The sequence below is a fragment of the Trachinotus anak genome, unplaced genomic scaffold (genome assembly GCF_046630095.1).
Source record: "Trachinotus anak isolate AG129_WGS33_773 ecotype Australia unplaced genomic scaffold, CSIRO_AGI_Tana_v1 ptg000002l, whole genome shotgun sequence".
In the NCBI taxonomy this organism is placed as follows: Eukaryota; Metazoa; Chordata; class Actinopteri; order Carangiformes; family Carangidae; genus Trachinotus; species Trachinotus anak.
Genome location: NW_027273853.1, coordinates 6,593,665 through 6,606,784, shown reverse-complemented (window position 1 = coordinate 6,606,784; position 13,120 = coordinate 6,593,665). Strand labels below are relative to the sequence as shown.

Sequence of the window (13,120 nt, the reverse complement as noted above, 5' to 3'; positions counted from 1 at the left end):
CCACCACTCCACTTGCAGGAAGCCAGCCAAGGATGCAGACATGGCCCTACTGGGGAGGAAGAGGGTGTTTGTATTTCAGTGGGTGTTTCGTTGTGAAGACAAAGACTGGGTGTGATGATGATCTGGCAAGAAGAGGGCAAGAGGAGTGACATGATGAGGGACTGGAGAACAGCCAGGCTGCGTCTCCGCTCCAACAATTCTGCCATGTCTTTAAACAAGAAAGAAGACAGATTGGGTGCTTTGAGGGGCGTGAAATGGGTCAACACCTGGACTTAGACTTGAGGTAAAATGTAATAACAAGGCTTGAGCCATTACTCTTTACCATTTATCCTTCTTCTCCCTCTGTTGTGTGTTGTTTTTTACAGCTTTGGGCCGACATCAAAGCAAAAAAGGGCTGCAGCTATGCTCATTATACAAATGAGCTTTGGGGCCTACTGCACACATCGTGCAGTACACATGTGAAAGATGATCCCACAAGTTAAAAGGTAAACAATTTTAATAAGGTAGAGAGAGTCTCTCTGGCCACGTAGCTCCACCGGATGTAGTTTAGGTCCCATCGTTCATCTAACACTTAAAAGAGCTAGGATATCTTCACATGTTGCATATTTAGCCATGCTAGCAGCGTGGCTTAAGGGATGGAAGAGCTGGTCTGTCAGCTGTGTTGGTGTAGACTGAAATATCTCTACAACTATGGGATGAAATACAATGATATATTGTACATTCCTGAGTCTCAGAGGATAAGTTTAAAATATTTTGGTGGTTTATTCTAACGCCATCATGAGGTTGACTTTTTGTTTTATGGTGAAATGTCTCAAGTATTGCATGAAGTTTGGTACAGATATTCATGGTGTCCACAGGAGGAAATCTTTGGAGATGCACCTTTTCATCTAGTGCCATCAGCAGGTCAAACTTTTCACATATCAATTTAAATATCTCAACATCGACCAGACTGGCAGTATTCATGGCTGCCAGATGATGTATCCTGCTGACTTTAGTGATCCCCTGCCTTCTTACCTAGCGCCACCGTGAAGTTGATGTTTGTGCTTTTGAGTGAAATGTCTCAAGAACTGTTGGATGGATTGCTACAAACATTTGGTCGGTAAGGTTTACACCATTTTAGCATGCTGACATTAGCATTTAGCTAAAAGCATTACTGCTGTGTACAAGCACAGCCTAAAAGAGCCACTGGTGTAGCTGTAGACTGGGTTCACAAACTTTTATTAAACTGCAAATCTATAGCTTGTTTTCCTTTCACTAAAAAAATATAAAACTACCAAAACAAGCTGGCCTTTGATCAACTTCCAGGTTGTAAAATTGTTTAAGTTTCAGAATCACTTAACTGTAAATTGTCAAAGTCCTCTCCACACTGCGTCACATGACACAGGGACGACTGGCTGTGAGAAGCCCGGCCAGTTGCACAAAGCACCTTAGGTTTTCTATTTAGGAATGACAGTTAAGGTTTCATTTCTCCATAGCTGAGGGGGTGACTTAAGGTTGTCACACAGATTCTGTCAAAAGCTTTCTTTAGTTAAGCGATGAAAGACATTGGTAAAGTTTCCATGGAGACCATTTGTTTGCTGGCATTAGCAACCGGTTATCATCTCACCTGGTATTGTTTCACAAAGCTGGCAAAAGAGGGCAAGAAACAAGTTGGTCAGAGGAGGAAAAGAGGAAAATAACTGGACTTTAGCATGTACAGCTGAAACATGGAACCCCCCCCCCCAAAGTCCAAACATACAATCAGTATTACAGCAGTCAGGGAGTGGGTATTTTTAGTTCACTGCAGAAACTGACACACTCTCCTGAGGGAACAAAACATCTGTTAGGAACATTGTTGGATATAACACTGTGACACATGTGGCCATTGTGGACAGGAAGTGTCAGCTGGCAAAGAGGAAAAGGGCATCAGTGAATGGAAACAGGAAGGGCTCATAACGTCAAGTTTAACACAAATACAGTGCTATGTTAGCAACTTGATAGTTCATATCCAAGCTAACTGGCCAGCTCCTGATCAAACAATGGGAACATTTGACGATCTGCTTTTCAAACAAGGATTTATAGATTCTTCCACAGTCATTTTGTGGCTCATTCAGCTGTTCTCCTCTGTACTAATATGGCTATGAGTGGGAAAACATGATACAGTAGATTATTGTTTCCCAAAGCTGCTGTGTGGCTCAATGTCTGTGAATGAGCCACTGAGTACAAAGTAATTTGTCTCTCTCCAGATCCAGTAAATTACAGCAGAGCTGCTCAATTAACTTCACCACTCCAAACCTTCTTAACTCCACATCTACTGTAAGTAAACAAGCTTAGGCGCTGTCCAAGTATAATTCCAAACAGTCCTGCATTACAGCAGATTAGCCACATATTTCTATTTGATATAGTAAGTTGACTTCAATACTATGAGTTCCCAGTGTAACAAATCAGAAACTGGAAATGCAGCATTTAGTTGAGCAAACCATTAAACTAGTGGCTTTAATATTTATATTTCAGAGAGATTATTTCAGCTTTTCACACTTTCAGAGAGTCTTTTTGAACAAGATGAAGCAAGAAATCTAGGGCACAGGAACCGAGTGTATCTAACCACTCATACTGTATCTCCAGCATGTCATGAACCTACCCAAACAAACCACCTGCTCATATGATGTAAATACATTTATTGAAAACACAAAAACACATTTTCACAGAGGAAAAAACATAAATGGCACAATTTTTCTTCAACAAAGCATGAAGACAGAAAGTCAGCTTAGCAATATTTCTTGGATACAGTAAATACAAACCCACTGACACATTTTTCTTTGATCAGATACAAAATGTTTGATAGTGGTTTAGACATTGTTGTGGAAGCTTTTGCTATAAATAGATGATGAGGACAGAACAGGAGCAAGAAGTGAAAGAAAACATGTCCTGTCATCTGATTACTTCATAAAACAAACTACAGCTATATTAATAAAGTGTGAAAGAAAATAATGTGTGAAAAAATGTAAAAAAAAAACCAATAAATAAATATCACAAGCTACATCATCTTCACCTACATCACCTTAGCAGAGTAACAAATGATGCTTTAAAATCAACTGTGATGACAGACTGACAGGAAGATTCACTGTCAAGGGGCAAAGCATCAACCTGGAAACAGCATCTGCTGAATGTGGCTGTGAATGTCAATCCATCACATCAGGTGGACTTAGTCCAGTTATCTGGGGAAAAAGACAGCAAAAGATAAGCTTAGAATCAATTCACAGTTGAAACAAAAAAAATCTAACAAGCTCTCGAACAGCTAATAAATGGACCTTGAAGTGAAACTCTAAATTCTGGTTAAGACTCAGGACGTTCCTAACCACTAATTTCCCTGGTGATTATATGGTAATTTAGCATTCATGCACTCACTGGCATAGTGCATGAATTTCAGCAGGATGGTTTTGTCCCACATCAAACACTGCCTGTGTGGACTCACCGGAAATGACAATCGCACCAGGTGACCGTAATCATCGCCCACCTGCCGGCTGCTTTGCTCACTCGACTTGAAAATGAATGTCTTACTTTCCTAAGTGTGCCCTCTGTGTGATGCAACATGGAAATTAGGCCGCCATTGGCACCGAAGACATGTCCTCCTTCTACGCTCACTAATGCCACAAATTTGGAAATATGTTGGTGGTCCCTCCCCTCGTACTAGGTAGCCAAGCTGGTGACCATTGAGGGTGAGAAATGTCCTTCATTTTCCACTCATTTTTTGCACTGTTTTGAGAGCACCATCCGGGCGTTTACTGTGCACTGTGTGTTGCCGCGCTTGTCAGTGTGAACGCACTTATGCACTCAAAATAGCAAGTGTCAGAGTGGAGGTACATGAATTGAGACACAGCAAATGTCGTATTGGTTTGTGCAAGGCTAACATTAGCAGTGCTAGCAGCAGTTGCCTTCTTACCCTACAGGTTAAAGTCCACATGCCTTTGCTGAATGTGGTTATGCATGTGTGCAGTTGAGTGGTCATATGTCAGTTCATTCTGACACATCCATACAACCTTATTTAAATACAGCCAAACTTCTTCTGTCCCACTTTCCACCATACTAGTTTACACCATCTGGGCATTAGCGTGGGAGGGTGTAAACTAGTATGGTGGAAAGTAGGAGGGTGGCTGCTAGTGGCAGGTGGCTATGCAACATCTTAGATGCAACAGTTAGTTGGCCTTGTACATTAACAATGTATTAGTAAGTAGTTTAACTGACCACTATTTTTGGTGCCAAGTGGCAAAGGTAGCAACGTGTAATCGTTTAGTCGACTAATCAAACACCAAGACTAAAGACATCAACATGAAGCATCTCTTACCTGTCCAAACGGTTCACAACGTCTCTCACAGAGTTGACGAGATTCTCGTGTTCTTGGGGGTTACTGACAATGATGCTATGGAGCTTCTTCATGTAGGAGTCAATCGTTTCAAGAGTGGGTGTCTCTCCACTGCCTGGAAGACAAACAAGTATGTGATGTCAGCACTGGAAAGTTTGTTTTCCAGGTGAAAGATGTTTGTGGGATAACACAGACTTTGAATGGTTACATTTTATTCACTACCAAATATGACATCTCATTTTTTTTACTTTTACAAACTGTTCTTACACGTCACGCAGTGTTGTTTAATTTTAGACACTGCTTGCCCACAGCAAAATTTAATCAGCTGTAGTGTTAAAAAAAAAAGTTGACATTTTCTGTACTGAACCCCGGAGGCTGGAATGACTGAATGACAAGACTGATCAGAATTAAAATGATCCAGAAAGAACAACACCAGCCACTGCTTGTCACTATAAATGTTTTTTTCCTGGAAGCAACATCAAAGAACATTCAGAGACTGAGTCAAAGAGTCAAAGAGTCTGGCCACCATCAGGCCAAGGACAAACATCACTGGATTTTTACTGTAAAGGTTGTCATAGCTGCAAAATGTGCCAAAAATAATGTATTTGTCAAAACCATCAAAACTATAAGAGGTACAAAATGGAAAAGTCTAGAGGATCTAAAAATGTGAAAATATGTAAGACTGAGGAGTTGTCAATTCTGGTGAACCTCCATTTAGTAAGATCATTAAATGAAATAGCACAATTACAGAGAAAAAACACTTTGCCCTGTAAACTCAGAGGCACACATGCTAACACTCAGAAGCTTCCCTGAGGCTGGGTCTAAATGGGTTTAGCATCTTTCACCGTCAAGCTGTTATGAAATAATTCCAGCAGTGTTGTGTCAATTTGCGCTGTTTGCAGAGCCTGTGTCTCTGCTGTGTGAGCAAAAAATTCAAATAGGTGTGGAAGAAAATTGAAAAAGAGAAGCTGTGGGTGTGAGCCCAGCGCAGGCTCTGTGTGTACATAAAACAAGTAGGAACAAAGTGAGACCACATTCCTTTGATCTAAATAATAAATAGGTTAGAATAAAGAAGCTTGACTTCAGGTACATAGACAGTCTCTAAAAGAACAGTGAGTGGTCCAACTGTACAGTCTGTTTACATTTGTGGATCAAGGAAGAGAGAGGCTCAGTAAATACACTCATGCTGTATAACCACACCTACATTATTATTTATGTCTCGCCAACTTAAACTCTGACTCCAACTAATATCATACCACAGCTTTGTGTTTGTTTCTAGGGATGGATTACTGGTATAGGGTATCATATCAATATTGGTTTATAATGTACTTTGATCAGTATCAGCACATCTTAAGCCCAAGAGCCACATTGCACACGTTCAGAGATAAAAGCAAAGCAGTGTTATTGTATTTTTTCCACACTCAGCAGATAAAAGGAGTATGTTTCATTTTGGTACAAGATTCCCAAAACTAATGGTCCAAGACTGCACTAGGCACAAACTCTATATCAACTTAGGAGACTGCAGAAGTGACCGGCAGAAAAAGTCATTGAGGATTGGTGTTGAATTATTTATTCATTTTTATTCAAACAATTGGGAAAAGAAAATTTAGGGAACTTATCTTTAAATGTGAAAACTACCTAAAAAAAGTCACTGAGGAAATTAAGAGTTTAAGACTAATTTACTTATTATAAGTAAAGTTTTTTGTTGTGTATTTGTAACTGGGGGTCCCACAGAATACAGTGATGCTGATGCAGTGTTGTCACCTGGCAGGGGTACACTGGAGAAACTGGAGGTGAGCGCCTGGCGCAGGGTCTCCAGGTGTTGGTGGAGGAGCCCGTTGCGTCCCCTCTCTTGCATCACGTCACCTTCCAGCCTCTCTACTGCCCCGCGCATGCTCTCCACGTGTTTCTGCAGCGCCGCGTTACGCTCCTCGTACTCCATGTTGGTCTTACGCAGCTGCCGCATCTCAGCTTCACGTGCTGTTGAGGAATACACAAAGACACACACACAGAGACATAGAAACAATGGCAGATCAGAAGAGGAGTCTAGAGAGATGATAGCTGGGGACATCATCAATGTTTAATTTGCTCAGAAAGGTGTGTTCTTCCTAAGGTCGGGTTCATCACTATTCTGGGACGATGGAGCACTATAAGACAAAAGTTCTCTTGAGGTAGCAGGAGACTGTGTTCAGAAACACTTAGACAAATGGAGGTTCTTAAAAAGTCCCAGCACACAAAGTACAAAGTCTTTCTCAGCCATACAGCTGCCGTGTGTTGTGGCCCTTTACCTTTGCTGTGGTTGAGAAACTCCTCTGTGAAGATCGGTATGTCAAACACGGTCCTGTCCTTCCCCTCTGCATCCTTCTGTTAATGGCCAGAGAGAGAAAGAGGGAGGGAAGGAGATAAGCTGAATGGTGAAACCATTTGGCAAAGCAGACTGACAGCCAGAGGTGGTCATTCATCTAGCTCGGCTGTGGGTGGGTGGGTAATTGATTTCATATCTGGCCACAGGGGAAATACAGTGGTAGAGCATAAGAAGTGAGGAGGTAGAAGTAATTTAATCTACGGTGCGGCTACCATATCAAAGGCTCTGAGATGCTTTGCAATCATTTGAAATAAAAATTTATTTCACTATAGAAGCACAAGATGCAGTGCAGGTTTCCCTTGTATTTTCCCTCCTCTGAAAGAATGCATCATCCTTCCTCATTTCTTCAAATAATGAAATTTATGCTGAAGCCTGTGTCCTTTGAAATCTGGAGAGGAAACACTGGTATTCCCATAGGAATGCTAATTCCAATAAAGTCACCTTGGCTCTAACCCTTCAGAGCATCCTGAAAGATTTACAAAGGAAACCTCTTAATTAAATGCAGAACTTCATAAAAATGAATTACACACTTAGTAAAAAGCCAAGTGTTTGGATCACAAACACTGCACCAAAGCGGATTAACCCAGCTTTAGTGATGCAACAATAAGCACTTAATGTGCAGAGCAAGGGGAGGGCAAACACAAACAGATTTCCTGGGTGAGAAAATGGCAAAAACAAACTCCTGCCAAGACAACGCAAACTCAAAATGGACCAAATTATTACTATTATTTTTTGAGTTATGTGTCTCTGAACAGGCACTCAAGTCATTCTGATAAGCTCAGAAATCATGGAGCAAACACTTAATTAATATACTTCATTAATAATGTTTAGATAGTTAGAAAAGGATTTCTTCACTTTATTAAATATGGTTTTTACTTCTTCAGTGAAGTGATTGTGAGTGTGACAGGACAGGAAAGAGTTACTGACCTCGTGAAGAGCCTCGTTGGCTACCTGGTGCCCGACATCTGGAGAGGAAGGAAAGAATAATGAAAGAGGACAGCAGATGATTAACGTTTCCCCCGGCACAGCGCAGCGTGCCTTCACCACATTGTGAACTTGTTAAAATGAATAAAAGTAATAAAAAAAAAAAAAAATTGTGAATCAACTGAAATGAGACCATCTACTTCAGTAGAGCACATTTCTCATGATTTTTTTTTTTTTTGCCAGAGAAGAGCTGTTTATGTCATCAACATTTCTGATATTTAAACTGAGATTTATCCACAGTAACAGAGCCGGAGCAGATAATACAGACCATGTGTTGTGCGAGCACAGTGACGGCTCCTTGGCCTCAACCTGAACTATAACTTATAACCTGAACTACTATCAACTTGTAAAGTATCCCCTTCCCTTGCCATATTTCCATTGACTAAGCAAAGCAAAAATAATGAGTCCCTAGTTCCTACACTGAATACTGGAATAAATTCAAAGTATGTAGTAATTCAGCAAAGTCTTCCAGGTGAGTGGTCCAAGCAGGAAAAGATTTCCTAGCCTTGGCAGTGTTTGTGCTGTGGTCTACCTGCAGGGTTTGCCTTATTTCTCTTTTTTGCAGACATTAATATCTATAACAGTTGCCCAACAAGACCAATGTTTTCTACAGCACAGGAGCTCTACATGATGATTCAAGGCCTCGCTCGAGGGTGTCTTAAACATCACACCCAAATTTTCAGAGATTTCAAACTTCCACTTCTATGTCTGTATTTGAGGAAAACTGATTCTAAAAGGAAAACAGAAACATCCAAATGCTGACTACTTGCTGCAGTGAATGGCATTCATTACAGATTCATGTTCAGGTTTATCCACTTATGGTCACCAGACATACCAAACATTTGATTTTCCAACTCCTTTTTAAGCAGGATCTCAAAATGATTGTTGGCTAACAGCCAAACAGTGAAATGTTAGTGTTTGATGCTAACTTTTCTAACCAGATCTCACCTCCCCTGTGCCGCTTGCCTTTCTGCTTCTCTTGGACCTTCCTGGTGAAATGTTTGTAGGCCTCTGTCTTCTGGTACTTCTCCAGCTCCCGCATATAGCGCTCCTTATCTCGCTCCGCCTCATCCAAGTATCGCTGCAGGGAAGAGAGAGAAAGGTGAGAGGTGCTGGCAAGACTCAGCCAAACAGGAGGAAAATGAGATTTGGTGAAACAGGATGAAGGAGGATTGTGGGTGAGATGGCATGATGAGCGGGAGTAATTACTACTAATCAGGATTAGTTCCTTTCAATAGATAAAAAAAAAAAAAAAACCTACATTCAGTCAATGCTTGCAACAAAAAATGCATCTTGTAATATAATTAGTTTTGGCATTAGGAGAAGAGCTAGTACAACCATCTTCATGTAAAGATCTTGTCCCAGGATACTGTGAAATCTGACTCATCTGTGAACTCGGTGTGGACAACAATTTGGTACAAATTAGCTGCAGTTATCTGCCTCTGTCCCACCTTTGGATTTAAATACAAAACATGCCCAGACTTCTTCATTCTCCTCTGGAAAGAATAGTTAAGAAAACTGAATGTTCTAACTTTGAATAACATAAATACTTTAGAAGGTAACAGACAAAGATAAGGAGTTTTTGTTGATTGATGTGTGAAGCATTGAGGCTACCATTATGTAAAATGCACAGTTCAAAATGTTTACCCATTTATAAAGACCAAATTTAATGACATCACTAAGATGAACTCCTGAGATGTTTATCTAACTTAAAAGTAGTGGAAACTGATTAAGATTTTGCTGATTTTGAAAAGACCTAGGTTTTCCCCCTGTGAGGCAGTGGTGTCAGTCAGATATCTTTGCAGTGAAGTGACAAATTCTCATGAAAAGTCTCCCTGTGACTGTGATAATGTTTCTATCCGTACAAGAAAGGAACCTAATCCTTGTCAATACCTTCTGATATTCTCACATCACAGTTGAGGGCATATTTCGGACATGTCTAGGCCCCTATACAAGATGCTATCAAACTATGGCAATACAGTCTATACAAGGATGTTAAACAGCTACCGAACATAGTCATGTGTAAGCCAGTGTTTTATCAGCTCCAAAAAACGGACACTCTTGGCTACAAAGGGTTTTGCTCCTACACTGTGTTTGTGCACAGTGAAAAATTAGATCTGTTGGCATGTTGGAGGTGAATATTTAAGCTCAGTCCTTTGAGACATGAATGGTGCGATTACTGAAAGCCATAAATGACAATTAAAAATCCATTATGTTGTTAATCAAAAAACCTAAACAGGTTTTGCTGCTGGCTGCTCCTGTGTTTGTTTTCTGCCGTTGCATTTTCAGAAAAGTCACCCTGGTTATTTAATATTGCTACAGTAATCTACAGTATATGAATGAAAATTTAAATAGAATTTTACGCACTTTCCAGGTCCTCAAACACAGAATTACAAACAGAGTGGAAAGTAAAGAAATGCAGAACTTTGACACATTGTTCTTCACAGCCATACGCTCAATGTGTAATCCTGTCAGGAGCTTCTTCACTGACCTGCTTCTCCTCAGGGGGCAGCTTGCTCCACTCGTTGCCCAGCATCCTCGTAATCTCTGGAAAGGGCACGTCGGGACGCTCTGCCCGCAGCTGCTCCCGTCTGTCGTTCATGAAGCGAACGTAGCCTGTTAGGGGGGCCTTGGGTGCATTGCTGTCCTTCATCGGCTTCTTCCTCTTCCTCCCCTTGGTCCAGCTGCCACGTCGGGGCTTCTGCAAAGGTAACAAAAACAGATATGCTCTGAAGGTCCAGGTAGCAATCACCCCAAGAAACAAACTGACAGGAAGCTCTTGGGCTCAGAACTGGAAAAACTGCAAAATATGTCATATAATATCTCTGTGTTGAGCTCTTACCTCATCTCCATTTCTCTGGCTGTTGCTGTCGGTATTGGCTGCAGGAGAGCCGGTCTGCTCCTCCATGACTTCTGTGACTACAGGGGCAAACTAAAGGAAATCAGTGGGAGATGTTAGAAGACAAAACATCTCATACCGGTATGGTAACAGCTACAAACCTCACTGGTACTAATGTATGAGCTGGAAAAGCCAGTGATAAGTTAAGGTAAGGCCTGTACCATCTGGAGGAAGGTGGGTTAAGGATTTTGAGTGAGGGCTTGACTCAGGCATGGAGACATTATCACTAGGGATGCTGCCCAGCCAGGAAATTGAGAGCAGACTGCTCCCTCTACAGCCGTATCACCTTTTCACCTTTTCCTCCAAACTCCTCCCAGCCTTGGCTCAAAATCTCCTCTTGGCCAGCCAAGTTTCCTCTAATAGAAATGTCTTGCTGCAATCAATCATTATTGAGCAAGTCGAAAAAAAAAAAAAACAGCCGCCCCAATCTCTGTCGCTACTCAGATGATAATGTAACCTAATTTCAACAGTGGGAAGGGGTGATGTGGTACAGCCTTGTTAATTAGAGTTAAGAGAATTCCTACATGCTACAAAGATCTCTGGAGAGAAGAAATCTGTTCTCTAGCTGAACTTTTGGTCTCACTGAGTTTTAAAGAGACTTTGTGGTCCACACATTATTAGCAGAGAAAACATTTACTACATTCAGTTGTCTGTTAAAAAAAACAACACATTAATTGACAGGTGACCTAGAACAGTATGCTGACTCAGCACTGACGCAGAGTAGTTTGGGCTCTGAAAATAGTAACAATATCAATGTGTTTAAACTTGTGACCTTCTCCTAAATCACTCCACAGGAAGTAAGCCTCTGTATCCTGGTTTTGATTTCTGCCCTCCCCACCCACCCACCCACTAATTACTGTGGGAAAAGATACAAAGGAATTAGCTAGTCTACCACAATAAAAAGCCCTTTTGGGAAGATAATATGGGGGCAAACAGTTTGAGCACACAAGGGTTGTGTTTCAAACATTTCTGTTTATGACTGACAACCATGTGTGCCTTCATCACAGCCAAATAAGAGGGGGACCCGTCTGTCACCTATGCTGTGAAGCGTATTTGAGCGAGCCTGAGAAAAAAAACTTAAGATGTTCCCTCTGCTTTCAAGTAAAGGCTATGCAGCAGCGCCCTCTGCTGGATGACAGCACACAATGCACGATACAATGATCAATTACATGGACTTTTACCTGGACAGTCTAATATTACATTTGTGTCATAGTTTCACTTTTTACGAGACGGCTTGTCTGTTGAAATTTGATGAATACATTTAGATGTATGTGACCATCATACATTGTAGTATTTTAATTACTTTACACCTAACAATGAACCCCTGAGGAGGCTAACCTCGCTAAAAGGGACCCAAGGCCAATATAGACTTGGAACCGGACCATGCCTACATTGTGACCAAAAGGAAACGCTAAATGCTATCATAGTGACCTATTGTTGTATTTAATGCTATTTAGCTATTTATTTTTGTTCGTGATCCTAATGTACGGCACGTAACACTTGTGTGTGAGTCCCCTGTCAACAGTGGTACAGGCGTCAGCTAATAAGCTACGATACTGAAAGCAGGGGGTAGAGTCAGCATGTTCAAATATCGTCACACTGGCTACTGAGTGGTGATCTTTAACTTAGTTTAGCTTATACCATTCAACTGAGATGCTGACAAAATGCATGAAAGCCGTATGGCCAGCTGGCGACCTGCACCGTTTTTGGCTAGCGTCAGTTGTGTTAGCATAGCTACATGAGCTAACACCAGCCTCAACAGCTGCGGTGAAATACTGTCTTCAGCGCTACAGTCCACTGCTGTACGGCTGTTGCATATCTGATACGCATGACGATTAATGTTCACCTTGCGAATAAGAGACACGTTGAAATGATTAAAAGAAACAACGGTCAGGCACTAGCATATTAGACCTATGAGCTATCAGCTAGCTATGCTACTTGCTAGCTTTAGCAAACTGTTAGCTAGCCGACGGTAAGCTAACGCCTAGCTTTACTTCTCGTTGAGATGGGCTCTAAAACATAATTAAACTAAACCGTGAATGTACCTACAGCGAAACCATCCAGCGCAAACTAACCTTAAATAACGTAACCCGTGGTTGAGCCTGTCCAAATTATTTTCCTAATCAAAACAATACAGCAGCCTCTCCATAGAGCCGTAACAGATAGAGAGAAGTGACGTTATACGTCACCTTGCAAATTACTATTATTTATGACTGTCATGTTTTCATGTGTTATAAAATTTGCGAATTTATGCTTTGTTTTAAATTAAAAAAATAGCGCGGAAATATATCGGCTTACAAAATTTCTGAAACATACAATGATGAGAAAAGGTACGAAATGTAATAGGTTAACTATCACTGGATATGTATTGATTCAGCCCATAACAGGTAAACACTATAAGCCTCGATATAAAAAAAAATCAAATTTTACATCATATCCTTTCAAACGTCACCGGAAACAAACAGAAGAAAGCCAAATTAATTTAATCTCGAGTACAGCAAACTGCTCTAGAGAGTGTAATTCTACGCTC

General features: G+C 41.0%; 1 protein-coding gene across 2 annotated transcripts; it reads right to left on the bottom strand.

Moving 5' to 3' along the window:
- Window positions 1–2,642: 2,642 nt before the first annotated feature.
- On the bottom strand, window positions 2,643–12,823 carry hmg20a (high mobility group 20A). 2 transcript variants are annotated; one of them, XM_071492807.1, is made up of 9 exons: window positions 12,666–12,823; window positions 10,534–10,623; window positions 10,183–10,392; window positions 8,640–8,772; window positions 7,635–7,672; window positions 6,631–6,706; window positions 6,107–6,322; window positions 4,325–4,457; window positions 2,643–3,197 (listed from the first exon to the last, which is right to left on the bottom strand). In XM_071492807.1, exons 2-9 carry the CDS (start codon window positions 10,597–10,599, stop codon window positions 3,194–3,196), a joined length of 876 nt encoding a protein of 291 aa, XP_071348908.1. In that variant the 5' UTR covers window positions 10,600–10,623; window positions 12,666–12,823; the 3' UTR covers window positions 2,643–3,193. The 2 variants fall into 2 exon arrangements, with proteins under 2 accessions (XP_071348908.1, XP_071348915.1); XM_071492814.1 differs by lacking the exon at window positions 2,643–3,197 and having other exon boundaries at window positions 4,321–4,457.
- Window positions 12,824–13,120: the final 297 nt, after the last annotated feature.